Source organism: Emydura macquarii, unplaced genomic scaffold (genome assembly GCF_026122565.2).
Source record: "Emydura macquarii macquarii isolate MOO-44397 ecotype Brisbane River unplaced genomic scaffold, CSIRO-AGI_Emac_v2 contig_318, whole genome shotgun sequence".
Classification (NCBI taxonomy): domain Eukaryota; kingdom Metazoa; phylum Chordata; order Testudines; family Chelidae; genus Emydura; species Emydura macquarii.
The window spans coordinates 7998158-8024157 of NW_027130455.1; the positions used below are offsets into that span (position 1 = coordinate 7998158).

General features: G+C 38.9%; 2 protein-coding genes and 9 non-coding genes across 22 annotated transcripts in view; 10 read left to right on the plus strand and 1 right to left on the minus strand.

Moving 5' to 3' along the window:
- TAF1D (TATA-box binding protein associated factor, RNA polymerase I subunit D) overlaps window positions 1–26000 on the plus strand; it is a 46832-nt gene that overhangs the window by 4534 nt on the left and 16298 nt on the right. Inside the window, exons 4-18 of one of the 8 annotated variants that reach the window (XM_067568304.1) lie at window positions 2603–3053; window positions 3428–3603; window positions 5504–5558; window positions 5903–6274; window positions 7434–7509; window positions 7759–7821; window positions 10735–10798; window positions 11206–11286; window positions 12918–12973; window positions 13779–13864; window positions 15649–15707; window positions 16867–16955; window positions 18040–18134; window positions 19405–19524; window positions 22833–25337. In XM_067568304.1, the coding sequence (XP_067424405.1) occupies window positions 2603–3053; window positions 3428–3603; window positions 5504–5558; window positions 5903–6061 (841 nt within the window). In that variant the 3' untranslated portion in view covers window positions 6062–6274; window positions 7434–7509; window positions 7759–7821; ... (7 more) ...; window positions 19405–19524; window positions 22833–25337. Of the gene's footprint in view, window positions 1–2602; window positions 3054–3427; window positions 3604–5503; window positions 5559–5902; window positions 6275–7433; window positions 7510–7758; window positions 7822–10734; window positions 10799–11205; window positions 11287–12917; window positions 12974–13778; window positions 13865–15648; window positions 15708–16866; window positions 16956–18039; window positions 18135–19404; window positions 19525–22832; window positions 25338–26000 lie in introns of those variants that run through there. The other 7 variants (XM_067568312.1, XM_067568296.1, XM_067568320.1 and 4 more) reach the window with 7 other exon arrangements.
- Window positions 7565–7637, plus strand: LOC137167115 (small nucleolar RNA SNORD5). The gene has a single exon (XR_010924004.1). It is a non-coding gene; the product is annotated as a small nucleolar RNA SNORD5 (small nucleolar RNA).
- On the plus strand, window positions 9998–10123 carry LOC137167110 (small nucleolar RNA SNORA40). Its single transcript, XR_010924001.1, has one exon. It is a non-coding gene; the product is annotated as a small nucleolar RNA SNORA40 (small nucleolar RNA).
- LOC137167128 (small nucleolar RNA SNORA8) lies at window positions 10912–11050 on the plus strand. The gene has a single exon (XR_010924010.1). It is a non-coding gene; the product is annotated as a small nucleolar RNA SNORA8 (small nucleolar RNA).
- On the plus strand, window positions 12130–12265 carry LOC137167090 (small nucleolar RNA SNORA1). Its single transcript, XR_010923989.1, has one exon. It is a non-coding gene; the product is annotated as a small nucleolar RNA SNORA1 (small nucleolar RNA).
- Window positions 13379–13451, plus strand: LOC137167119 (small nucleolar RNA Z40). The gene has a single exon (XR_010924008.1). It is a non-coding gene; the product is annotated as a small nucleolar RNA Z40 (small nucleolar RNA).
- Window positions 15440–15571, plus strand: LOC137167100 (small nucleolar RNA SNORA18). Its single transcript, XR_010923994.1, has one exon. It is a non-coding gene; the product is annotated as a small nucleolar RNA SNORA18 (small nucleolar RNA).
- On the plus strand, window positions 16607–16747 carry LOC137167124 (small nucleolar RNA SNORA8). Its single transcript, XR_010924009.1, has one exon. It is a non-coding gene; the product is annotated as a small nucleolar RNA SNORA8 (small nucleolar RNA).
- LOC137167096 (small nucleolar RNA SNORA32) lies at window positions 17520–17641 on the plus strand. The gene has a single exon (XR_010923993.1). It is a non-coding gene; the product is annotated as a small nucleolar RNA SNORA32 (small nucleolar RNA).
- LOC137167132 (small nucleolar RNA SNORA25) lies at window positions 18190–18322 on the plus strand. Its single transcript, XR_010924012.1, has one exon. It is a non-coding gene; the product is annotated as a small nucleolar RNA SNORA25 (small nucleolar RNA).
- The window catches only part of CEP295 (centrosomal protein 295), an 86578-nt gene continuing 86057 nt past the window's right edge, over window positions 25480–26000 (minus strand). For all 5 annotated transcript variants that reach the window (XM_067568281.1, XM_067568259.1, XM_067568272.1 and 2 more), the window contains exon 29: window positions 25480–25993. In XM_067568281.1, the coding sequence (XP_067424382.1) occupies window positions 25955–25993 (39 nt within the window). In that variant the 3' untranslated portion in view covers window positions 25480–25954. The remainder of the gene's footprint in view (window positions 25994–26000) is intronic.

Sequence of the window (26000 nt, forward strand, 5' to 3'; positions counted from 1 at the left end):
GGTTAGGCAACATTGTTAAGGTACTATGACTAAAATTTTATCTAGCTTTTTTCCATTTGATCTGAACTTTTTACAGGCTTGCAAATACCTTGTAATCTTTTTTAAAAAATGGCAACCTTCCAATAACAATCCAGTGCCTGTACATGAGTAATAAGGAAATGACTTTCGGTTCCAATACTCTGTTCCTCTGTAGTTCGTTTCATTCAAAGTCTTCCATAATCAGTGGATCTGATTCTGTTCTCCTGTATCTTGTGCAGGCATTTACCCAAGTTCAAAAGTGGGAGTAAAATGTAGGATTTGGTAGCACTTTACATTGTGCAAATTGCTTACACAAGATGCTGGGAAGAGTATTCAGCAAAGAAATATGTGATAGGCCAGTGAAGAAAAATGTCTATTCTTCATCTGGGACAGTTTACCCAAGGTCAGACAGTCACTGGCAAAGCTGCAAGTAGAGAGTATAACCCAGCAGACTGGACTACCAGCCTCTTCATCCAAACCACTATTTAAGGGATTATTTCAAAATAGCCTTCTAGTGGCCTTTTACTACTGAACTAATATTTGTTTTAAACTTGATTTAACCTGCTTACAGTTACAGAAATGAAGTTGCCCTAGTATCATAGCCTTTCTCTGCAGGGTGTTAGCAACCAACAAAAAGTTGAGGAGGGCGCTTGTATAGAATCTTTAAGGTAAAACCAGAAGCTTAGTTGTGGCAAGAAGTTTCTTATCCTATACATTTTTAGAATGTGCTGGAGAAGAGGTTCTCAAACCAAACTGCGGTGCACCTCAAAGGAAGTGAGTGTGCATTTGGGGAAGTGCTGGTTCTCAAAGTGCATCTCCCCCTTTTGCACACTCTAACATTTGTTAGTGGCTTAGTGCAGCAGCACTGAACCCTTCTTGCTGTGGAAAGGGTTGTGCACTTGCTGATGGAGCAGGCAGGGGCTGCCTCCCCACTGTGCTCCAATATCACAAGGGGTGCCTCCCCCAGAGGCATCACGGTTGCATCTTGCCCCTTTCATCCTTGCATAGCTCCCTTTAGGTTGGTCCAAAGCTCCCACCCCACATTCTAGCTGTGGCACAGAGGGTCCTGGCAGCTGTAATGCCACTCCCCTGCAGAGGAGCTGGAGTTACTGGCTTGGAGCCAATCCCCCTGCTCAGCTATGCACACTTGCTACTGGCCAGAATGATGCCAGTCCCACTCCAGTTGCATGGTCATTGCTGGGCAGTGGGATTAAGGGCTCCGACAGCATCCAGCTGGTGGGTGGGGAGGGAGAAGGATCTCTCAGGGAGCCCTATGCCAGGGGGATGCCTGTTCACTAGCAGGGCAGGAGGCGCACACCTCCAGCTTGGCATTCAGCACCACTGCTGGCCCCTACCCCAACTGCCCCTATGCACTTGCACTTTCTTGGCTGTGTAAAACACCGGTCAACCCCTCACATCTCCATCTCTTGTGGTATCGAAGTACCATATACAAAAAGAATAAGGACACAGTTTCCTCTGTAGTATGTACTCTCCTCCCCCACCTCTCCTGGGCCTAGGAACTAGATTGGAACAAACTCTTTTCACACAGTTTACAAAAGTGGGCTCTCAGCTGTGCAGAGGCTCTTGGTGCTGCCTTTCTTTCTGGCATCTGGGAACAGAGCTTGGCTGCCCATGTTGGGGAGGAAGTGATGTGGGGTCCTTGATGCTGGTGAGGGGGTGTGGCCTACTCCTTCCCTGTGAGCCTATATGGAGGTACAGTTTGTTTTTTTCCTTTAGCTTAAGGCGGCTCACTGACAACATTTGAGAACCTCTGTGCTAGCTAGAGTGAGCAAACAGATTGGCTTTTATTTCAAGCAGATGCATGTTACAGCAAGTTGCCATGCAGTTTCCCATCAATATGAAGTCAAATTGGTACTAAACACACGTTCCAAGGAAGATGATGATTTTGTGTTTGAAGCCTAGGTATTGAAACTGAGTTTCCTGGCTCTGTCAGATTTCCTGTGTGACTATAGCCAAGTTATGAACCCACTCTATGCCTTAGTATCAATCTGTAATACATTTCCCTGCCTCACATTGGCATGGAGGCTTAATACACACCTATAAAGCTATATGAATAATACTTTGAAATCTCTGAAAGGCTCTGTATTCAGGCAAACAATATGAACATGAGTGTCCATAGTGGGTCAGACCAATGGTCCATCTAGCCAAGTATCCTGTCTTCTGGCAGTGGCCAGTTCTAGATGCTTCAGAGGGAATGAACAGAACAGGGTAGTTATCAAATGATCCATCCTGTTGTCCAATGCCAGCTTCTGAATATTTGTAGATTTACTTATTACCCTTTTGAGAATAGAACTCAAGTGAATTTTTCAATCAAGAATCTTACATAGCCTGTAGCCACTTTTCTACATAACCCTTTTGTGGCTCCACCTCCTGAAATTAAGATGCAGGTTTACCAATCTAGCGCATTAGGTATTTCTAATGCATCTATTATTGTGGTATCTAAGTGCCCTACTTAAATAGATAAGCAATTGTTTTAACAGTAATCACCATGTACACCTAATCTCTCCAATAGCTAATAGGATAGAGAAGAATTGTTTACCATTTACTCTTGTTTTGATATCAGTGACCTTCCTGATTCTACTGGCAGCTTGTTCCAACCTGAGCCTTCAAAACAAAATGTAGCAACTCAAAGTTCAACAAGGCACTTGGCAAAGTCTTCTGCAAATACACTAGACAGAGACGCTTCAACTGACTCCTCTTCGGACCCTAGTTCTCCATTTAAATTGGCTAAACCCTCAGGACCGTCTAGACCTACATTCAATTTGAAAGCCAGTTTTGACTATCACTTTAGGAGGAAGAAGTATACAAGAGAAGCACATCAAAGATACAAGGAGAAACCAAAAGAGAGGGAAAAAAGGTACAAAAGCACAGGAAAACCTCCAGGGAGACCACCACTAACTGCCTCACAAGAAGAGCAGAAAAAAAGACTTCTAGACAGAGGCTTTCAGTTTTCTTTTGTGGAGAAAGAATATGGAAGGAAACACCTCCCCATGAAAATGATTTATGAATATGAGGTGAGTTTCTTTGAATTTGAGTGATTTCTAGAGGCAACACACGTTAATTTTTGGCAACTGCCATTTCAGTGTTTGTTTGTAAAAATTATTTAGTGTGCTTTTGCACTTAGGAACCGTATACTAATTTGGTCAGTACAGTGAATTTTATTAACAGACTTTCAGTACAACATTATGGATGAGATTGTCAAGTAATCTGTGTACCTAATTTATCAGTTAGTACTAAATACTTGAAGCTTGCTGTATAGCACATTTTAAATATATGCTGAAGGGTCTGTTTGATACTGGGAATCAGAAATAAACAAAAGTAGTCTCTTATGACATTGACTTTCAAGGTCTTGCATAATATAACAAGAAATTGGTTTTTTTTTTCTTAGCAAGCAGCTTTAAAGGGATATTTCCAATACATTGAGATGCTCAAATATGAAGAACATCTCAAAAAGGCTTTAAAAAACCTAAATGCTAGTGAGGATTTAGAAAATGAATGTATGGCGATGCGGAAACACAAGTATTTAGATGATGAAGGACCCATTTCTCCCATTCAGGAGACACAGTAAGTTAACACTTAAATACTCTTCTGGAAATTTAACTCTTGTCCATCTATTTCCTTAACTGGCAGCTAAGTACTTATGCTCCAGGGATGAGTGCCATCTGTGTTACATAATCAGGGAAATATCTTTGCAATATTCCTTTGAGGCAGGGAAGTATAGCCCCCTACAGATCTGGAATTGTGGAATCACATAGACTAAATTGTTTGCTCAAGGTCATATAGAAAGCTTATGGCTGAGCAGGGCATTCACCTCATGTCTTCTGAGTCTCACTGCAGTACTAGACCATCCTTCCACTGTGTGCGTTTGTATCAGACTTGATCTATGAACCAGTTACTCTGGTAACTTTAATTTTAATAGTTTAAATCTGGATTAGGAACTACTAAAAGTAATTCCTGTTTTGAGAAACTGTTCACACCTTAATTTCACGTAGTGCCATTTTGTTGTGAAGGAAACCATCAGATCCAACCCCAGTTTAAAAAAAAAAAAAAAAAGAAAAGGCCTTAGGCATTAGATTGGGAGTTTTGTAGAGTGCAATGTGTCAAGTCTGAGGACTATTTTTCTTTTCCTTCATTTTGTTTGATTCAGTGAACTGAGTAGAATAGGAAGTAATAAAATGTTAAAGGGACATATTCAGTTTAAAATCATGCTTGTGTGAAATTTGTCTACACTTATTGCAAGTAATTGAGCTTTTTATAGCTGAAAGATAAGAGGCTTAACATGCTTTCTAATGCATAGTTAAATTATGTAATGTTTCACTGCACTCCTATATGGTCAGTCATTTTCCCCATTATATGGGTTTCATGCAGCAATAGGGAGAAGATGTAAAACCACAACTGTTAGCAAGGACACTTGAGGATCAGTAATCACATCTATTCCTAAAACATACTCCATTTTAAGTTGGCATGTTCCTTTAAGTGCAAAGGTAACTTTCAGTTGCTGAAGCTTGGAAAATCTTTCTTATAGGAATAAGAACCCAGTCCTGCTGCCCTTGGTGACACTGATAGTGTAATTGACTGACTGGAGTGAGGCCTAGTTCTGCGAATGAAGGCTGCAGGATTTTCTTTGGTCTCCAATGTGTACAATTATAAACTATGTAATGATTGTGGCACTGACTACTTAGCAGGAGTCCAGTTTTTGGAGAAAATTCCATTTAGAGAAGTGGAAAACTTTCTGCAAATGGACTGTCCTGCTCAAAATAGAGACCCAGAGAGCAGTCAGACTATACATGTTAAAGATTCTTGAGTAAAGGTTACAACTAATGCTTGCACACATTGCTCATCTGTGGTTCACCCACAGATATAATATCCCCTCAGCCCTTTTGGCCCACATTTGTCTGTAATGACTGGCAGTGCTATTTGGCTTTCTTTGCTCCTCCCTAGTACAGACCTATCCTCTATCTCCTCTTCAATGGCTATTAGCTAGGATGGGCAGGGATGCAAAACTGAAGTGTCCCTAGCCTCTGTTTGCCAGAAACTGGGAATAGGAGATGGGATGGATCACTTGATTACCTGTTCTGTTCATTCCCTCTGAAGCACCTGGCATTGGCCACTGTCAAAGACAGGATACTGGACTAGATGGACCATTGGTCTGACCCAGTATGACTGTTTTGTTCACTGTGCCAGTTGGCTTTTTTCATGGCTACCCTGTCTACTTTCTCAGGTCCATTCTGAAGTTCTTCGCTCTACCTCTTCCTTCCCAAATATCCTGTTCTTTGTGGTATCATTAAAAGCTTGTCCTACCTAGTTTCTAATTGTTGTGGGAGGTGTCATTTGAGATCCGATTTTTGCAGGAGTCACATCCTCATGCAGATATAGGTGGTAGCATCGAGGCCAAGAGAAACTCAAGTTAGTGTTTTGTGCTATTACATAAACCTAATCAAACACTGGACCATTTTTATTTCAGTGGAGATGACAATAACTTGGATCCTGATCAAGAAAAACTTGGTGCCAAAATAGTTGTGAGTAAATCTTCATTAACATCACTCCCCTGTAACATTTTAAAGCAAATGAACCAAAAAACTATCAAGCAAAATTTAAATATTTCTGTAGTTACTGTATATGTGGACTGTTGTATATGCCATCTCTGACCCCGCTTCTTGATGTAAGGAATCTTGTTTGAGTTCATGGTTGTCTTGTTTGGGGTGGCAAAAATCCAAAATTGAGAAATAGTTATGAGAATTACTCATGAGTAGTTCTTGGGAAAGATGGTTCTGCATTTCCCAAAATTACTGACAAAATCCCATTTCAAATCTTTATTATAATTGGCTTATTCTGAGCAGTTTTGTATCTTCCACTGACTTAGGAGAACAGCTGTTTCATCTTAAGCAGCAAACTACCAAGCAAGAAAAAATCAAAGACAAAAGCAAAACATGCAAAACTGATCCGAGAAAATGGAGATGAAGAGGAAGAGCATGTTGCTGATTGGCCTGGACCTCCACAGGATATACTACACAGATCATAAAGGGTACATCATGGAAGTAAAATGTAGTCCCACAACTGTTGGTGCTGTAACCTGGACTCTGAGCGTACACATCTTCATATGCTGCTCTATTTGGCAACAAAACATTCACTTCAAACAAAAACTATGTTCAGCATTCAATTTTGGAAATGTTCAGTTATTGCAAGTGATTAAGCACCATCTTGGTTGTTAATTTATAACTTCAGTCTCCTTTGGGTGAGTATATGATTCGTTTGGCAGTGTGTAGAGATAAAATTGCAAATGCTGCAATAAAAATATAGTAATAGAGAAGCTGCTCTTACAAAGCTTTGAGGTTTTAATTTGCTCAGTGCTATCTGTAGAAAAGGAAGGTAACATCAGATTAACTTGCCTAGCGTGATTGAGAAGTTAACATTGTCTTCTGTCACCCTAACCTTAGTTGGAAAAAAATCATGTCTGAACAGCAGTCTACCTCCACAGAAAATAGTTTTATAAATCAAAATGTCTAATTGAAATTTAATGCATGTATTACATACAGCGCATCACTTTTAGAAGCACTTTATTCTTTTGTTTTTGTCTAACTTAACTTAGAAGTCTCAGGGCTAATAATGACTTTTTTGCAACCCACAACTGATCACAATATAAGTTATGCTACTTGTAAGAGTGGACAATAATTGGAACGCATCTATATTAATGGTGTTAAAAATACTGAGTAGAGAATATTCTTTTCTCTTTTGCTTTATGAAGTCTCAATCTTCCATCCCACAATCTGTTTTAATTCTAAAGCTTAATGACCCCAAACTCATATCTAAAAAATATGATAAATACATAAGACTTCCTCAGTGCTGGTGGATCTACCAAAAGTGTGTGTAAGATGTAAAAATGTCATCTCTAAAATTGTGTGAATAAGGTTTTTAGCTGTTAGAGCATATATAGGACATAGTTACTAAATTGTTAGTGATGTTCAGAGGCCCCAATCTGGAGTCGTGATTGTACAAACATGTCCCTGTCACAAAGCAAATGTAATCCAAATGGGGACAGGATGACATAGGTAGATTGAGAACATAATGGAGTGACAGTAATAGAACACAAGCTTGTATATTTAGCTGTGTGTGTATAGCTAGTAGGCTTTATACCTGGGCTTTTTAAATAATTATCTCATTGATATCTTAGTTGAATTTCCCTAACAAGCCATTAGGAACAAATCAGGTGAATCAGATCTATCCTGGGAGGAACTTTCCTGCTGGTTTGTAGTGTTTGAAATAACTTGTGGCTTTGCTTTTATGTACTGAATTTTCTAGCTGTGTAGAATAAAACTGCAAAACAAGATTTTTAGACTGCAGTATCAAACTGTCTCGAACGCTGGTCTGAGAACTGCTTGCTTAACTTTCTCTAGGTGTGAACATGACAGACATCATATCAGCGTGGTTTGAAAAACTTCATGCTCGATCTGGGAATGGAGTTGTTCCTGGGTACGGTATTCCAGGTGCGATATAGATCAAATGCTGTATCTGACTTCACATTGCAGTTCGCATGATGAATTTCTCTGTTCAACTGCTGGGTGATTCACAAATGAACTAAATTCTAATTCTGAACAGAACTGATTAAATATCCCATGAAAAACAGCTTATTACAAAAGTAGTAGTGGTTAGAGAAATATTAATCTTTAATGCTGAAAACCTGGGACTTCATCTGACTTTTTTCCCATCTCTGCATTTTAGTTCAATTGGAATTTTTTTGGAGAGAGCCAACAGAGCCATTTTAGTTTATTGCTATTGCAAGAGGTAAGTAGCTGCTTTCTTTTATTCCTTTTCATGATTTTTCTTTTTATAAATAGAAATTAAAATAATTCTGACTAGCTCTTTGAAGAGATACAGATCGCATGTATTCTAATTCTGCTCTCTTTATACTTCTCTTGGTGGGAAGAGTTTGAGTAATGGAAACAGATTAAGTGATTTGGCCAAAATTAGTCTGTTTGAGATGGGATTAAAATGTGGAATTCTTGATTACAGTAGTGGTCAGACAGTTTCATGCAGCTACTCTTACACTCAAAAGCACTATAGTAATTTGGCATCTGAAGTTCTCATGTTGCTTGTTCAACCTGATATCTTTTCGTTACATTTTGTATCTAGTACTCTTTCAGTTCAAGATTTCTGGTTAAACATGCTTATCTAAAAATCTTTCTTGTTCTCTTCCAGTCCTGTTCTGCTCCCTTTGACTAATATTAATACTAGCTTTATATCTTCTACATCCCTTGTATTGTGGCTTCTAATTACATACATGATATAATTCTGCTCCTGTCTGGCTCTGTTCAATATCTTCATCAATGATATAGATAATAGCATAGAGTAAACTTACAAAGTTTGTGGACGATACTAAGCTGGGAGGGGTAGCAAGTGCTTTGGAGGATAGAATTAAAATTTTTAAAATGATCTGAGATGAAATTGAGTTAAGGACAAATGCAAAGTACTCTACTCAGGAAGGAACAATTAGTTGCACACATGCTAAGTGGGAAATGAATCCCTAGGAAAGAACTACAGAAAGGGATCTGGGGGTGAGAATGGATCACAAGCTAAATATGAGTCAACAGTGTAACACTGTTGCGCGCAAAAAAAAAAAAAAAAAAAAAAGCAAACATCATTCTGGGATGTACTAGCAGGAGTGTTGTAAGCATGACAGGAGAAGTAATTCTTCTGCTCTACTCTGCGCTGATTAGTCCTGAACTTTAGTTTTGTCCAGTACTGGGCACCATATTTCAGGAAAGATGTGAACAAATTGGAGAAAGTCCAGAGAAGAGTAACAAACGATTAAAGGTCTAGAAAACATGACCTGACTTATTAGGGTTTGTTTTGTTCTGAAGAAAAGGCTGAGGGGAGGATGTACCTTTTTAAGTACATTAAAGGTTACAAGTCAGGAGAAAAATTGTTCTCCTTATCCTCTGAGGATAGGACAAGAAGCAATAGGCTTAAATTGCAGCAAGGGTGGTTTAGGTTGGACATTAGAAAAAACTTGCTAACTGTCAAGGTAGTTAAGCACTGAAACAAATTGCCTAGGGAGGTTGTGGAATTGCCATCATAGATTTAAGAGTAGGTTAGGCAAACACCTGTCAGGGTTGGCCTAGATAATACTTGGTCCTGCCATAAATGCAGGGGATTGGCCATAAGTGCAGGGGATGGCCTCTCCAAGTCCCTTCCAGTCCTACAATTCTGTGATTGCTATGAGCCCACCTTCAGCTAATAAGGATAACAAGTTCATCACAAGACCTCACTTAAGACAAGAGTTTTGAAGTGAGTGGCTGAAGGTTGCCACAATTTGTAAGTCATGGGTGACCGTTCCATTTTTGTAATCAAAATATTGAGGGGAGGGGGAAGAGCTAGAATAGTGAATACTTCCTGTGATCGTTGTAAGGGCAGAGGAGGGGGGGAATAGAGGGAGAGTGGTGTTTGGTGCTGCAGTGAAGTGAAGGGTATAAATAGGGATGGATGATGGGGCAGGGGAAGAACTTGGGGACTCAGGTGAGGAAGGCATGGCACCCCACCCTCTGCATCCCATAACTAAGGGTGCGTATCCTGTTCCACAGCTACCTAAGTGACTGTTAACTCATACCAAAACCATGTCTTTTCCTGTTAAAACTAGGTAATTCCATAGCAAAAAACCAGAGTTGCTTGGTGGTAGGTCATCCCCTGCAGAATGTTGCACTGATTAAAACGCAAACTTCTGAAAATATGGAAATGCACATTTTAAGATGTTTCCATGCCTCCTTAACTCTGCCATCTTTCAGCAGTGCCCCAATATGCCCGATTAAAACACATTTCTATCATGCCAACAACCCCACAGTTGTTGAATTATATAACCAATTACTTATCAGAGCCAGCAGCATTTAAACAGTGCATAAAAATCCTACGTCTTCCAACTAAAGTGAGATCCCATGGAGGACTGTGTTCAAAAGTTTGTGTTCCCAGCACATCTTCAGTTTTTGTTTTTTGTCAAGGACAAAAACTTGGAGTAAGTGCTAAGAATAAACCCTTCGTTTGCAACCCACAACTCATCACTATATGAGCTGTGTTACTTCTGAGAAGGGACAATTTTTCAGCGTGCTTCCAGTTGAACAGAATTTCTATAAACAGTGGAGAAATTCAGTCTCTAAAATGGATAATATAGATATTCAATGTTTGCACTAAATCCCAAGTACACTTACTCGGTTTTTGGCTCTCCTAGTGCAAATTCTGAGAAGTTGCTGAAACTCCATAGTGTCTACAGCAGCATACTTAAGTCAGCCAGCTGCTTGGATTGATGATTCCATTGTCTTGCTTGTTGGCCTTTCTCTTGGAGTCTGGAGCTGGACAATGAAAACTTGTTTGCCCTTCCTAGCAGGAAACATGGTATCCTCAGTAATTTCAAGGGGCATTGAATAAAGCATCCATTCTGAGTAAGTAAATTGGCTGGCCAGTCTGCCTATTTCTAGGTGCTAAAGTGATCCAACCCCCAAATGAAGTTTTAAACAAGTGACTGGCATTTGTTAACCTACCAGTGTGAGAAGAGTAATGGCTAAATATATAAACTCTTACATTAAGTGAGCCAGTACTGAATATTTATGGTTTCAAAACAGACAAATTCATGCTGGACTAATGTAAGTTGTGCTGAACAGAACTATAGTAACTTAATAAAACTCTAGAAAACCAGTTTTTGCATTTCAGTTTCTGGATTTTCCAAAATACATTGAAATCAAGAGGGAAAATACCCCCTTCACCAACCAGCGAGGTAAGTTGTGATGCATTTATATTAAGTTTCAGCATTAGAGTACACTAACTTTCTTTAGGGAAATAAATGTTAAATATATGGCTTTTTGGAGAAAGTAGTAATCAATGAACTGTTGCACTGTTTGGTATCTGCATCCAGCAGTAATCTCCTGATGCGGTGTTCAAAAAGCAGTGCTATAGTAATTCAGCATCTGGCATCGTTGGTTTTCATGCTGTTGTGCATGTTAAACCTGGTATTTCTGTTGGAACATATAGGTTTAATTAAACTGTAGGCTGCTTTATTAGGAAGTTGGTGAAATAATGTTGCCAATGAAATATTGTGGCAGTGATAACACAGTATTTTATAAATCATATTAGAAAAATGTTAGTGAACGTTGCACCAGGATATCTTTTTGCTTTTTTAAAAAGATTTCCTATGGCATCCTGACTGTAGGAGAAAAATGACCTGACTGCACTGTCTGACAGAAAGATGATCTTCATACTGACAGGGTATGTACAGAGGAAACTTTCATGTGTGTAATCAGGAAGGAAACTTGGGACAATTGCTAGTGTTGAGGTAATGCTAGGTCAGGTGAAGGTCATGCTCAAGCACCAAAGCTGCATTTTTGTTAAAAGCAGAAATAAATCTTTATTTTGAAAAGGGACACCATATCTTTTTAGTATAGCTCCTGTGTGAAAAGAGCTGGAAGCCCTCCCACAAGCATTTTAGTTGATTTGGAAAATTCCTATTTACCTTACATAGGTGTCATCTAATGACCTCTTTCTATGTACTACACTTCTGTAAACTTTGGTGCTGCTTCCAGTGGAGTTCCTCATATCCATGACTTCTCGCAGACCATGAGCCAGCTTGAGGAAGCTGCAAGCTGTGGGGTTGACACTTTAAAATTAGTTGGAAAATCCCATTTCCTTTATATGGAACATTCAGTGCATTACGTACTTCCTTTTTTGTCAAGGTATTTGCAGTTCATCTTAAAATCTTCTTCTGGCCTGGAGTAATTTTGGCTCTATTTGGTTAAAAGGTGTGTTTTTTTTTTTTTTTTTTTCAATTGAGTTGACATCTTATTGAAAATCTTGCATTAACATCTGTGTAGACCCCATTAAATTAACTCCGGCCTAGTATGTAGTATGATCAGCTCAAACAATTTTAAAGGTGTTGATCTTTCTGCATGGGTGCCAAAATTACACACCTTTCTCATGCAAACAGAACCTTTTAAAGCCAAACCTAATAGGGGAAGAAATATAGTGGTATACTGACTACTGATTTAGGTGAGTGCTTAGTATAAAAATCAGTCTTGTTTAAAACGATGAAGAATCCTTGATAGTTGGTGCAACTGCCTCGTTACATACTAAGGATGGGCACAATTAACTGTGTGTGTCTGAATTGAGCAACGTGGCTACAAAAGTAACAGGTTATGCTTCCATCACTGTAAAATGAATTACAGTGGTGACAATGAGACCTGTAACAAACCTGTCTTAAAAGGAATTGAAACTTTGTCCAGAAAGAAGGGTAAATTTTAAACATAGTGACTGCTTTTCAAAACCTATCATAAAATCCTCTACATCAATTCTGATACTTCAGTTTTGGGGTTTTTCTCCCCTAAGCAGTAAAACAAAATCTGATTTAGGTGAAGTTTAGCCATATACCTTCTATAAGAAATCCAGTTAGGTGCAGGTTAGTATCTAGATAAATATGGTGCGGCATGTATTTTGTCAAAGAAATTAAAGATGGGGAATACAAGACCAGTTGACTTTCATATCATTTTCTTGGAAATTGGGTTTTTCATACTTATGGCCATTTTCTGTATTCTGGAGTCCTGGTGGAGGATTTAAAGACTTTTTGTTTTGAGCAAGAAGAAAGCTTCATGTAAGCTCTAAAGCTTGTCTTTCACCAACAGAAGTTGGTCTAATGTAAGATACTTCACCCACTTTCTCTTAAATTACTTCATATCAGCATTTGAACTGGAGTTTGGAAGTGATGTAAATGGATAATTCTGAACCACATCCTGCCTAGTGCAAATTGAGTATAAAATTACTTGTATAACAATTCTAGGGAAAAGGTCTAGAGGCTACTTACTTGGCATTTCTGAGTATAACAAACTGAATTCTCTCCTTGTTTTCAGGGAGTCCAAATAACTGGAACAAATGAAGAAAATGTGATTTGTGATCTATTGTCTTGGTAAGAAATCCTGGTGACTTCTTGAATGAATTTTGTGGTATCCTGAAAGTGCTACACTACTAAGTTAAAGGGTGTTGCATGCCTCATTAACTCAAAATTGATTTGCATACTATAGGATTGGATTATGCCAGGGTGTGTGGCACCGGATTATAATCTGTGCTGTTTGTTGAAGCATTTTGCTTTCCATAATGTGGATTTTGGCCAGAGGCTTATTCCACTAATTTGCTGTTTTTGAAGAGCCAGATAACTCTCTATTAGTCCTATTAAATTTGCCATCAGATCTCTTTGGTACAGGAAGAATTGGAGCTTTATTCTCATTTAACTAGTGCAAGAAATAGGTGGAGACGGTGTTTCATAAACAAATAGTAAATCATTCTGCTCCAGAATATAGAGGATGTTGTGAGGCTTTGTAATGATGATCGGCAAAATGTTCAACTGCTCTGAAAAGAGTGAATGACGACAGCCTTTCTGAACACTTCAGTTATATGGCTCTTGTCTGTTGTGCCACACTCCAGGTACACACTATTGTTTAATGGTTTAAGTTCACCTTAGTATCAGACTTAGGGAAAATGTGCTAGAATCAAGACTCACATTTGTCTATTGCCACTGCTTTCTGTGTATGTAGCGAGTTGTTTTTAAATTTGGAGAGCTAAAAAGTAGGGTTATGGCCAGTATTTGCATGGGTGACCTTCAAGGAGAACACTTGCTTCAGGGAAACATATGATGGTAGAATGCCATTGCTAAACATTGCTGCTTCATATGTTTATATCTTTTGTATGGCTGTAAACTGACCTCTGTCTTTCAGATGGAGCACATTTTTTGAAAGCATGGCAAGGGACATGATTACAAAGATGCTTTGTCAACCAGAAGTGAAAAGATGCCTCTCAGGAGGTAGGAAATTCTACCCCTCACCCTTGTATAAAAACTGATGGCTTTTTTTCATGTAAAAACTTATCCTCTATCAAATTTACTCTATTTGAGAAGCATTTCAATCTTAGTAAATAGTAATTTAATTGTATATATAATACAGTGAACACTTAGTTTTATCAATGCTATCTTTGCACATAAGCATTTTTAACTTCACTGGCATCTCCAAAGGACACACACACAATCAGCTAAGTATTAACTTGCAGAACCACTCTCACCTGAAAACTTATTTGTAACAATAGCAGATAACACCTGAGATGGCTAACTGAAGAAGTAGCAGGGAATTTTTTTTGCTCTGTCACTTGTACCATTGATAGTACTTTGTGTACAGTCAGGTTTACTGTCCAGATTAATAATCCAGATAAAACCAAGTCCCTGGCCACTACCAGCAAGCAGCCTCCAGCTCCAAATTAAAACCAGGTCAGTATTAACTTGTCTGGGACATAGAGCAGATGGCAGCTGTCAAATATTTGGGCAGCATCATAGACCATGCTGAAGGATGCTCAAAGATGTGGACGTGTATAGCAGCTGCTGCAGTTTTGGGCCCTTCAGTAGCTCCTGAGAGGATGCTGTGATACCAAGCTTTCTGCAAAACTGATTTATAGAGCTACAATTATATCAACTCTGACAAGTGAAACTGATTATTTTGATTCTTGTAGTCTGTCAGATGAAGACTTTATATCAAATGGCAGGACAAGATCAGAAATGAGTACATAAAACCGCATTTATCTGAGCCTCCATTATCCAACTCCCCATGTTAACTGAACTGGGGCTTGACAGCCCCGAGTGGTAGGGCTGGTGCTCTTTTCCCATATCTGGATTTTTGATTGTCCACTCTGGCCCTGGTTTCAATTAGACCATATAAATGGGGTTCCACTGTATATTCAAAACTGAAGGCAGCAACTGCTGGTTTTGGCAGCTTTCTGTCTATAGACATTAGAAGCTAAGGCCAACAAATTCCAAAGTGTATATAAAGGAGTATGGCTACATGGCCAGCGGTCACATGAGTGTCAAAAGCTTCCATGGACAAACTGAATATATGATCAGACCACCTTTGTATCTTGCTAGAGATTGATCTGAGTGGTGCTCAGTTTGCAAGAAGGCCACATCCCTGTGCCATGATGATGAATTTTATTGTTTCTGCTATACGGTTCCCATTTGTGTGAACTTTTCACAGGGCAACATAAGTATTTTTAAAAATAAGAAAAGGTGATTAAAATCAGAGGGGGGATGACTCAGGAGCCATCTGTAGTATCTAAAACTACTTAACTCACTATTTTAAAGACAGATTTCAAATTGTCCCTTTTGTGTTACTTGTTGACTGACTAGTGCTAAATGGTTACTTAAGCTCCCCCAAAGTAGTGAGGTTATGTGCTCTCTTAAATAATAAAAAAAGCAGGCCTTACCTCTTCGGTAGCTGTGCCTGAGGGTGCCTGTTGAAGTTAATCTTTAGGCTGTCTTAAACGGACAAGGCTTGTTCTATACTGGTAGAGAAGCTGTACGATCTCTCCCCTGTATTTATTACAGTACCACATACTTGTTGAGGTCTATCCCGATGGGGCCTTTCCTATAGGTTCATGTCGTTGGAAATGCCTCATAGAGCAAACTTGTGGTTTCGCTTTACCCACTGAACTTTTTGTTAGCTCTGTGGGATAAAACTGCAAGACAGATTTTAATATTGGTGTGCATGTGAGTGTAACTATTTAACTCTAAGTATGGACACTAAGCAATATACTTTTGTCCTGTAGGAACTAACAATAGTTAACACTCAACATGGATTGAAAAATCTTGTCACAAAAGGAAATGGGTAAGTTTCTGGGTAAGATTTAGTGGGTGATTTGCAATGTGCTTTGTTGTCTTGTAATTAACTTGCTGATTCACATTATCTTGCAGCTTAAACTAAAACTATGATCTCGTGTATTCTGTTTCTGCAGCTTCAGAAATTATGGAAAATCAATCCTTCACCCAACCCTTGCTGTAGAAACTTTTCTTTTAACAAATCTTTATCATGGTTGCCAAGATTAGAAAAGTATATAAACAGTTATATTAAGTCTGTAGGCTATTTGAAACACTAGTTTTGAAGTGTGAATCCCACTTTGTTGAGCTGCTAATACTGAAACCTAAATGGAAGTAAAGCAACATTCACGGATTTATTAAACTTCAGCAGAATTTGTGTATCCCAAACTGAACTCTCCCTGGCCATGTGCCAAAAGTCAACTGTCTCTTCCCCAGCTGCCAAACCCCATCTTCTGCTATAAGCACTCAGAACAAAAATGTTCAGCATGTTGAAAACCAGGTGGAGGCAGCAAAAAATCAGTGTCAAGTAACAAATCAGTCGTATCTATTTTCATTAAACCAAAAATGAAAATCCAGGGATCTTGTCACAGAATAACTAAATTGCGGTCTCTTGACTAAACCTAGCTAAATGTTTGGTTTAAAAAATAAACCATAAACTCCTAAACCATAAACTCCATATGGAGTACAAAAATCTTATAATCCTGGAAACTGAGTTTTACTAGCTTCACTTAAGGACTCTTTTTAAGCTTCTGATTAATTGACAGTTTGCAAAATGGAATGGGTTGCCTCCTGAGTTTATTGCTGTTAGACCATTTAATTTCTATTTCAACACTTACAAAAATGGGATTTTAAAATGAGCTGATACTTTAGGGTAGTAGAAACTTTTACAAACACTATTGTAACTGTTGCTGCACTGCAAGGTATCTGCATCCAACAGTATTGTTCTGATGGGATGTTCAGAAAACAGTGCTACAGTAATTCAGCATTTAGCATCGTTGGTTTTCATGCTGCTGTGTGCTTGTTAAATCTGGTATTTCTGTTGACACAAACTTCAGTCATCTTTAAGGATTGAACATTATCGGCTTTTAACTTGTCCATATAGTATGTCAATCTTCTACAGCTGGTCAGTGGGCTATCAGTGGTGCACTCACTTCCTTATTCTTTTAAAGGGACTTCACTACACTACTAGACTGATCAAATTTCATTGTGATGAAAGAATTTTGGAAGACAGTATCATGACTCTAACTTGTTTCGACAGGTAATTAACTTACAACAGCTAAAACACTCATCTTTCTATTTGGAAGGTATATTATTGCAAACAGCTCAGTTGAAGTGTGAAATAACTCAAAATACAACTAAGACTGAGAACATCTAATATGCTGAAACTGCAGCAGATAGGGCTAGAATAAAGTAGAAATGCTGCTGAAGAGCAGTCTAAACCTCAGGCTAAGACAGTTCTCATTTCTGATTGTGATAACATTTTTGACTTAACGTTGAATCATTACCCATATGTGAAATTAGGATAATTCTTACATATGTATCTGGCATATGTGCTGTCACTAGTGCCTCAAGCAGTTTTGAAGATAAAAAGGAACCTGAAGTTCTAGGCTGTATGAAGCAAGAACTGGTGTCTGTGTGGTGTAACTACTTCTAATGTTTTGGGATCTGTCAATTAAAGGACTACTGTTCTGGTACACAGCCTGGCTCACCTTAATTTTTAGAGCTTTAATTTGCTATCTGTGCCATTATATAACAACTCTAGCTCTTTCCATTAGAGGTTTTAATGCTCAAGTATAACTTAAGACTCTGGCTTAATTGGTGGTGGTCATTACCAAGGATACTAGGACATACCATTTCTGGTATGCTGTGGACATGACCATAAAGTAACTCCATCAGCTTTTGGCATTGCTACTTTTAGTAGCACTAAATCTGTTGGAAACAAAGGGATCAAAGAGAGCGCTCTTCCTTTGTATAAATCCTCACTGGGAATCTTTATTCTGTTCAGAATAACCAGATCGCAGCTGAAGCAGTCTAAAAATTTTAAAAATAGTTATGGAAGAATTAGCTTCTTGAATGACAGAATTATAGGCAAAAATCCCTGACTTCATGGAATATTTCTAATATTTATTTTGATTTAATCTGAACCTCCTCTGATGGCCCACCAAAGAGTAGCTTATCACAAGAATCTTTCTTTAAATGTAACGAAAGAAAACTGAAAACATTAGCTAAACTGCTTCTGAATAGAGTGCTTTTTCCTGGCTTGTCTTCAAGCAACTCTCAACTTGGTGTAATTTATCACTTGATTCTAACCAAATCTGGTAACTCTCACTTTAACCCCTTAGTATCTGTTGCTGGCAAATCACTGACCACAAATCCCAAATGAAGACCAGGAACTAATTTGCATAAGGAAAAGACTTTCTCTGGCTGTATTGCAAAGGTAAGGATGTGTATTAGCAATTCTGATAAGTAACAGCACCACTACACTTAAGTCAAGGTCATTTCAAAGAGGGTTTGCATGGCTGTGAAACCAGCAGCTCTTAACGCGATGACCTAATATTGAAATCCTCTGCAGGATGCCATAAGCACTTAGTGTGCTGTGTGGCCTATTCCTGAGGAGATAGATGTAGGATAGCTAGGCTGTTGGTCAGGTGGAAGAAGGGATGTGCCACTCAACACTCCAAATTACAGATCCAATGTGACTCTGCCTGTTCATGGGGAAACTTAATTTGGCTTCAGACTTGAGGTTACATTTCAAGTTCTTCAGGCTTCCCATCTCAGAATTAGAAGAAATGGTTTAAATGAATTCTTAAAGTATGATAGAAAGTGGCTTCACACTGAGTCCCCTACTTGTAGTGTACATGTCACTTTAGGTGGTCTGGTCCCAAGTATTAGCATTTTAATACAGAAATAACAATTGTAAACATTTTTTCAAAGCCCTTTTGTCTGTGGTGGGATATTTCCTTTTGCCAGTTGAAGACCAATTCTGGACAAAAAATGGTTGCAGTCTATGGAACCAAAAGAAGCTTGGAAGTTTACTTGGATTACCTAACCTGACATACTTCACTTCCAGCAGCAATTTGTTCATAAATGGCTGATCAATCAAACGAAAGACAGCTTTTTGTTAACAAAACAATACACTTTTAATGAAGCAAAAGCAGACTTGTAGGAAAACTTGCTGGGACTAAACCAAGGAAGGTTCATTTTTAATCCACTAGTAACTGATTGTGGGGCCCTCAAGTGTGTAGCACTAAGGAGGTAGCATCCATACTCAGGAGAAATGATAGAGTACACCATAAATGATGTCCCCTTCCTCCAGCGTAGGAGCTGTAGTGATTTTTATATTTTTTGGAGGAAGCTGTATCCAGGACTCTGAGCCAACATTTGATCTAAAATGGGAGAAAATAAGAGGGTGAAGTGGGGAAACTCCACAACCATGCCCTCAAATGTAATAGTTAGGAAGGTCAGCTATTGTAATTCTGAGAGATCAAAATTATCCTCCTAAATAGCAGTCACTCAGGCTCCTAATGTCCTTTATCGTTCTTTATTCACCACTACCTGGGAATTGCTTTTAAGAGTTGGTAAACTTCTATATAGTCTGGGAGAAAAATGTAGTAAAATCTCATTTTGTGGGCTAGCAAGGGGGTAAGGGAGGTATCATACAATTCTGTTTTTACAAATCAAAATTTCAATGGTGTCACCCTCTGCAGGACTCCTTGCCCTGCTGGCTCCCAACTCCAGCTCCTCTGGTTGGTGGAAGTTCTTGATAGTGTTGTTGGAAATGGTTCAAGTTGGGTATTCGAAAGTCCTTTCTCTTACGAAATACAATGGTACCAAGCATGACCAACCTAGAACTATATAAATATATATTTGAGAACATGTTTAAAAATGTTTTTATGCTTTAACTTGAGGATGCATTATTTACATAATCTTGGTTTTTTTGGTAATCCTAGGGAATTTGTCCTTGACATGTAGGACTGATGACAGTTATTCCTTAGTCATATAATTAGTGTCATCTCCATATAGGGTACCACTGCTAGATATATCTCTCTGATCCTCATCTGTACTGCACTCAGATCTCCATACAAAGCGGGCTGCTGGCCAAACATTTGTAGGATGGTGAGCCTCTGGTCTTTGTACATGAGCATTTGATTAGCTGAAGGATTGATTTGTGAGCAAGTAATTCACACACAACTGGGATGATCAGTCCATCCTCCATGCCCAGTAGGGGAGGGTAGTTTTGGATGTGCTGAATCATCCTGAAACATTCTATTGCTTGATGACTTGCCCTATTAATAGCAGGTATAAATGCTCCCTTGTCAGTGGTATCTTTTCTTTGTTTGTTTCTTGGGAAACATCCACCAACACAGCTCTCTGCAGGTGTCAAGTGTTACTCTAAAATTCTCCCAGTAAACAGACTATGGGGTTACCCTAAAAACTGCCAGGCAGGTGTGGTAGTCTGCCCTATTGGAATTCCAGGGAGACAACCTACCTTCCCTTGAAAGGACATGGATACAGCCCTCTGATCAAGGTAGAACACACAAGCTGAGATGCTTTGAAAACAGATGTTAAGTTTATTTAGAAGTGAGTGGTTATATTGAGTAGAGATGTAAATATTTTAAAAATAATACATCTATTAACACTTAAATTTTAAACCTTAATTATCTAACATTCAGCAACTGTGGCTCAGACAGTTGCTGAATGGGTAGAGAAGAGAACCTCACTCAAGCCACAAGCATCCACCTTTGTTGACATGCAGACTCAGGTGACCTTTACTTACACAACCTTTAAAAATCCCTCTGTTCATCAGGGAAGGTCCTTCTGCTCTATCCAAACACTGACAAGGATTACCTTAGGCTCAGACACAGAGCGGGGGCTCAGTTAGCCTGTTTGTCCAAAGCCTAAGGTACACCTTTGCTTCAGTGATGCTTATTGCTGCTTAGATGTTCTTCTGCAAGCTGTCACGGAGATCTTCCTTCATGGTTGTCTGCCATGGAGCTCCTTATTTGCCTTCTGTTCTCTCTGGTCCTGTCAGTTTGCTTTCTACCTGTCAGTTTAGCTCTCTACAAACTGACAGTTGGCTCTATATATATAGCTGGTAGTTTCAGATAAGGGAGGGGTGACTTTAGGAGGGAGTTCGTATATGAAAGTGGGCAGCTATTCTTTAATTACCAGCATTAGATTCACCAACCTTATCCTAAGAATTATTTTCCTACAATTTGTTTAAATACCACAGAATGTCCAGATAGCGATACCACTTTTTGTTTAATTACTGTATTCTTTTCATTTTCAACCCCTTTTTACCTGATTATTTTTTGGCTACAAGTCTTGAAATGATATGAATGTTCCAGTGTATTTCTGACCTCATTAGTGACTGCCTCAACTGTTCCAAGCACCTTCACAGCTAGGAGAGGTCTTGGGAGACTGAATCAAATGGCTTCTAATAAGACAGATTAGGTCTTCCCTCCACCTTGCCACATCCTGAAAAGGTATGGAAACCTGGCAGTGTGGTGGCTTTTAATGGTCTGAGTGATAAACATATCTGAGGGATATGCAGATATTTTCACCAGCAGCAGGCACAAAAACTGTCTTGTGAAAGTCTTGAGTAGCATCTGAGACTAGTAAAGCATCTGTCTTGTGTAGCCCCTCTGTGGCATGCAAGAATAATTTGTCAGCTTCCTCAGTGGAACCACAAGAACTTAATTGAACAGTGCAAGGCAGTAGCTTCATTACACCCAGTGATGAAATTGTTTGCATGCTGGAGCATTTTCATGAAAGTGTGTGGTTAACTTGTACTCTGTGTGACTGAGGTAGTAGCTTCGTTATGACATTGGAAATGTTGGAAGATATGCAAATACCTTGGAGCCTTTCTGGTAATTTAATTGATTCCTCTATACATTTCAAAGGAGGTAGACTTTCATAAATCCAATATTTTCTCTGTCCTCATGTGTTCAGCCAGATCTTGAGTTGTTCCCAGTTTCTGGTTTCTCAAGAGCTTGCACCTCAGCCACACCATCTGATTGCTCTGCTGAAAGGCCTCTCCCTGGCATAGGTAGCAGTCACATTATCAGTAGGTGTTTCCTTAGAAAAACCATGCAAGATGTGTGCCAACAAATTAATACATGAACTGTGCTGTAAGCTGCATGAGGAATTTGCTATGTGAGTTAGAATGAATTATTAAACCAACAGCCACTTGTAGTGGTAGATTATGCATATGCTCAGTCAATGTTGGAAACTTGCCTTTGATTCAAGCACTCATACCTGAGGCTTTGTGATAAAAGGGCAGCCTTGTCATGCTTGCTGGTGCTGCAGTCACTGATCATTGCACCACTTGAAGTAGTATAGGTCACACTTTTTTCAGGTTTGGCATAAGTTATGGATGTCAAACTCCCACATATTGCAGGACAGAACCCTTGTAGTAGCTGCAAACAGTATTACTGTTGCCAGCAGTGCTTTCTTCCTCTTGATAGCACCATGTCTTCTTCTGCTTTTAAGCATAGGTGCAGTGAATCATTTTTGCAGATAAGATTGCTAAAAACTACATCCACATCCCACAGTTCATCTTCAATAAGTGCTCTAAGAGCCTTCTTGCTAAGCATTTGTTCCTTTTCAATCCTGTTCAAAGCACATCTGCATCAGCCATTGCCATCACTTTCACAGCCATTAATGCCTCTGGGAGGCAACTTCTGAACTCGAGCTAGTTGCAGTTTGCAGTAGTAAAATCAATATTTGATTTACCTTTAACTCAACACATTACATACATAATACATCATTTGATGTGATATGTAGGGTCATGTGGGTGCAATGCTTTATTTTAGGAAGTGGTATAGCCATCAGTTACCACAGTTTTCTTGTATGGATAAATGTCTAATAATGGACATGACTAATTGTATACACTGATTTAAATTCTAACTTTGTATCTTCTGCCTGTTCAATCACCAGAAACTGCTTAAATCTTTTAGGCCTGTGTGACACCTCCCTAAGTTGTGTACTATCTTAATGTCTTGTTTGTACTGTTTCACTGAATGTTTCTACAGTGAAGTTGACTGTGGAATCCTTTAACCTAACCTTGATAAGTCACATTTTTAAAAAAACATGTTGATTTCATGGAATGAGTCAATTTTTAATTGATTGACAGGAAACTTCAGGATGAACAGCTGCTATACTGGCTTCTTGATTGACTCAATTGTATATTGTGAACCCTAGAAAATGACAAGTTGTTTGAGAACTATTTGAAAAATGACAAGCATTCAATAAACATTGTACTACATACAAATTGTCTAGTTTATTTCTCATACTATTCAGCTGTCTGCACTAATATGAAATTAGAGAACTTTAAGTGAAAGTATTTGGCACACCTGTTACTTTCCTCTATTACTGGTCCATGATTGACTCAAGAAAACTAAAGTGGATTTCTGTAGGTAGCAGTGGCTGGTAATGTTGGAGTTCTGCCATAAGCAGCAGCTTGCTGAGGTGGAGAGAGAACTGTGGATTTTAGCTCAAATGAGAGCAGTGGCATCCTCCATCTACTGAATAAAAATGAATAAATTTTAGTGTTGTATTTTAGTGTGGATTTCTTACTATACTTATTTTGAAAAGTTTTGAACCAAAAGAGGAACTTGTTACAGTTGTCAAATGGATGTTTTAGTAGCTTGAAAATGGGAGTTAAAATTGACCTCTTCTCCCTGAGATTTTTTTGTGAAAACATTTAGGAAAACAGACCAGCTGTAGTAGCCTGCCTGTTAGACCAATGAGCACCACCATAATAGCTATGAATAGTGGAGAGGGATAACTTAGTTGACATGTCACAGTTGGAATGGACCAGAAGGGAAGTGGGGGGGGGGGGAATTCTCAGGATTGTAACATTCCTCCAGATGAGTGTGGTTTACACTTGTGATAGTCTAAAAGCAGTTTTTTCAAAAAAAATCTTTTACAGGTGTTCAAATGTAGCTTCAAAAAAATGGCAAAAGCATTTCTGACTCCAAGCACATTGCTGGGGAGTCAGACATGCCTTTGAATCTTATGCCTTAGTCCAAAGCAAGGAGCACATTTGGAGCATCAACTGGATTCCAAAGCCCAGAAATTTGACTGCACAGGCTGATCAGATACAAGGATTATTTTTCTGGTCCAGTCACATGGTCTAAGCTGCCCCATCTCCACCTGTTTCCCTTTTAAATGGAGAAGAGCAGGGAGGAACACTGTTCTGAATCATCCTTCTTGAAATATCTTAATTTACAGTGAAGGATTTTCTCCACTCTTCAGTAGTCTGCTTGCACACTTAGTGCTGAATTTAGACACCAATTCAAACATGGAAAACTAACAATCACATATTAAATGAAGTTTTCATGTTTAAGTGCTACTTACCCTTTTCTTACATGCATTACATTTAAAAATGTTAACATGGCTACCTCTCTGGAACTAGTCTGTATATAGCAAAAACAAGTTCTGTGGCACTTTAAAAGACTAATAAATTTGTTAGTCTTTAAAGTGCCCCAGAACTTTTGTGGTTATTTAAAAAGTTTGTATCAATTCATAAGAGGGTGTGGCCAGACCCTGTCCCTGGTTCATCTAAGCTGACCTGCTTAGCAGACACTTAATTTTCACCCTGTTATGCCTATGTTGAACCACTAGCTTGTTTGGCTGAAGCCTATTGTCCTGATTTGAATAAATGAAGACAATACAATAGTTTTATGGTAGTTTGTCAAACTTATGCTGCTGCTAGATTCAAGAGGCCCTAAGTACTGTTTTCTCTCCTGAGGGAAGTACTTAATCAAGTCACCTGTTTACTTTGATAGCCTGAGATTTTGAGCTCAAGCTGTTTAATGTAAATCTACACTGAAATGTAAGTCCAGGCCTCACTCTACCTCTCTTCCATTTACATGCTCAGTCCCAAAACTCTACAGCAGTGGAGAGTCTGAGCCTAAATAAAGCCAGGACCCAACATACAAGCCTTATTTCACTGCAGTGAGGATGCAATTTGAGTAGGCTCATGTTGAGGGAGTCCAGAAGAATTCCATGTTAATTTTATTTGTCCAGGGGACAGTCAAGCTTTCCCACATTGCACCATGAACAAAGGGCTAGAGTAGCCAAACTTTGGGAAGATGCCAGGATGGCTGGTTGGACTTAGGTCCATAATGCAGTGTAGATGCTAGAGCCCCAGGCTGGGACCTAAGGTTTAACAATTCCTAACCTATACCTTGAGCATCTACACATTTGTAACCCTACATTAACCATCCAGCAGCTGCCAACAAGTTCTTCTTCTGCAGGGCTTAAACAGAAGTGCCTACACTGGGTATGCATCCAAAGACCTTATGTTGAATTATTTGTCAAGTAGGACACCTTATTGCCTTTCTAGGATAGAGTTTCCCAATCTATCTTAGAACAGGAGTTCTCAAACTTTTTTGCTAGGACCCCCATGCTATGCCACTCTTACTTCTACACTGCTGCTGGGGACAGCACTGCCTTCAGAGCTGGGCACCAGCCAGCAGCCACTGCTCTCCAGCCACCCAGCTCTGAAGGACTTGGCCTGTCAGCCCTGTGCATGGCTGACAGCTCATGGCTGCCACCCCCATCCCCAATAATTTCACAATCCCTGTTTTAGACGTACTCAGAATTTCAGTAAAATACATTGGATAACATTTTCAAAAGCCACAGGCACTACAGCAAAGAGGCAAACTTTTGAAGATGAAAATGGCAGGGGGTTAATTCCCACCAAAATTAATAGCAATAGCTTAACTGCAATTTGCACCTTTGAAAAATCTGTCTAATTGAAAGTTCATGGGAACAATGTGCCTAAAGGCTATTTGCATCATTTAAAGTCCATAGAAATTAGGCAAGTTTCTTCTTATCCTTTGATTTTCCAATCAATTAACACTTCCACATAAATTCCAGGTTAAGATTTCATTACAAAACTTTATTAAAAAGATTCAGATGACCCCTTCACTTTTAAATGCAGATCTTCAATTAAAAAACCTTTATACAATCTAGATCTGATTATGAGTCCTAAGCAAAAATGGAGTTTAAACAGCAGGCTAAATCTGTATTTAGGCAAACTTTAGTAGTGGGTTTCACTCAAGTAGTGGGAATAAAATATGTAGGTTGCTACATTTAAATTATGATTTTTCACCTATATCAAAGCTCAATAGTTAGTTACACAATGATATTGCTTAATATGATTCTGGCCTTATCATACATTCCTTGGATTGAATAGAGAAAGGAATCAAGCACTTTTTATTCCAGAAGTCTCAAAGGATCTGGTGTTCAATGCGTCTTTTTGGCTCGTAGTTTTTCCAATGTTTTCTGTAAG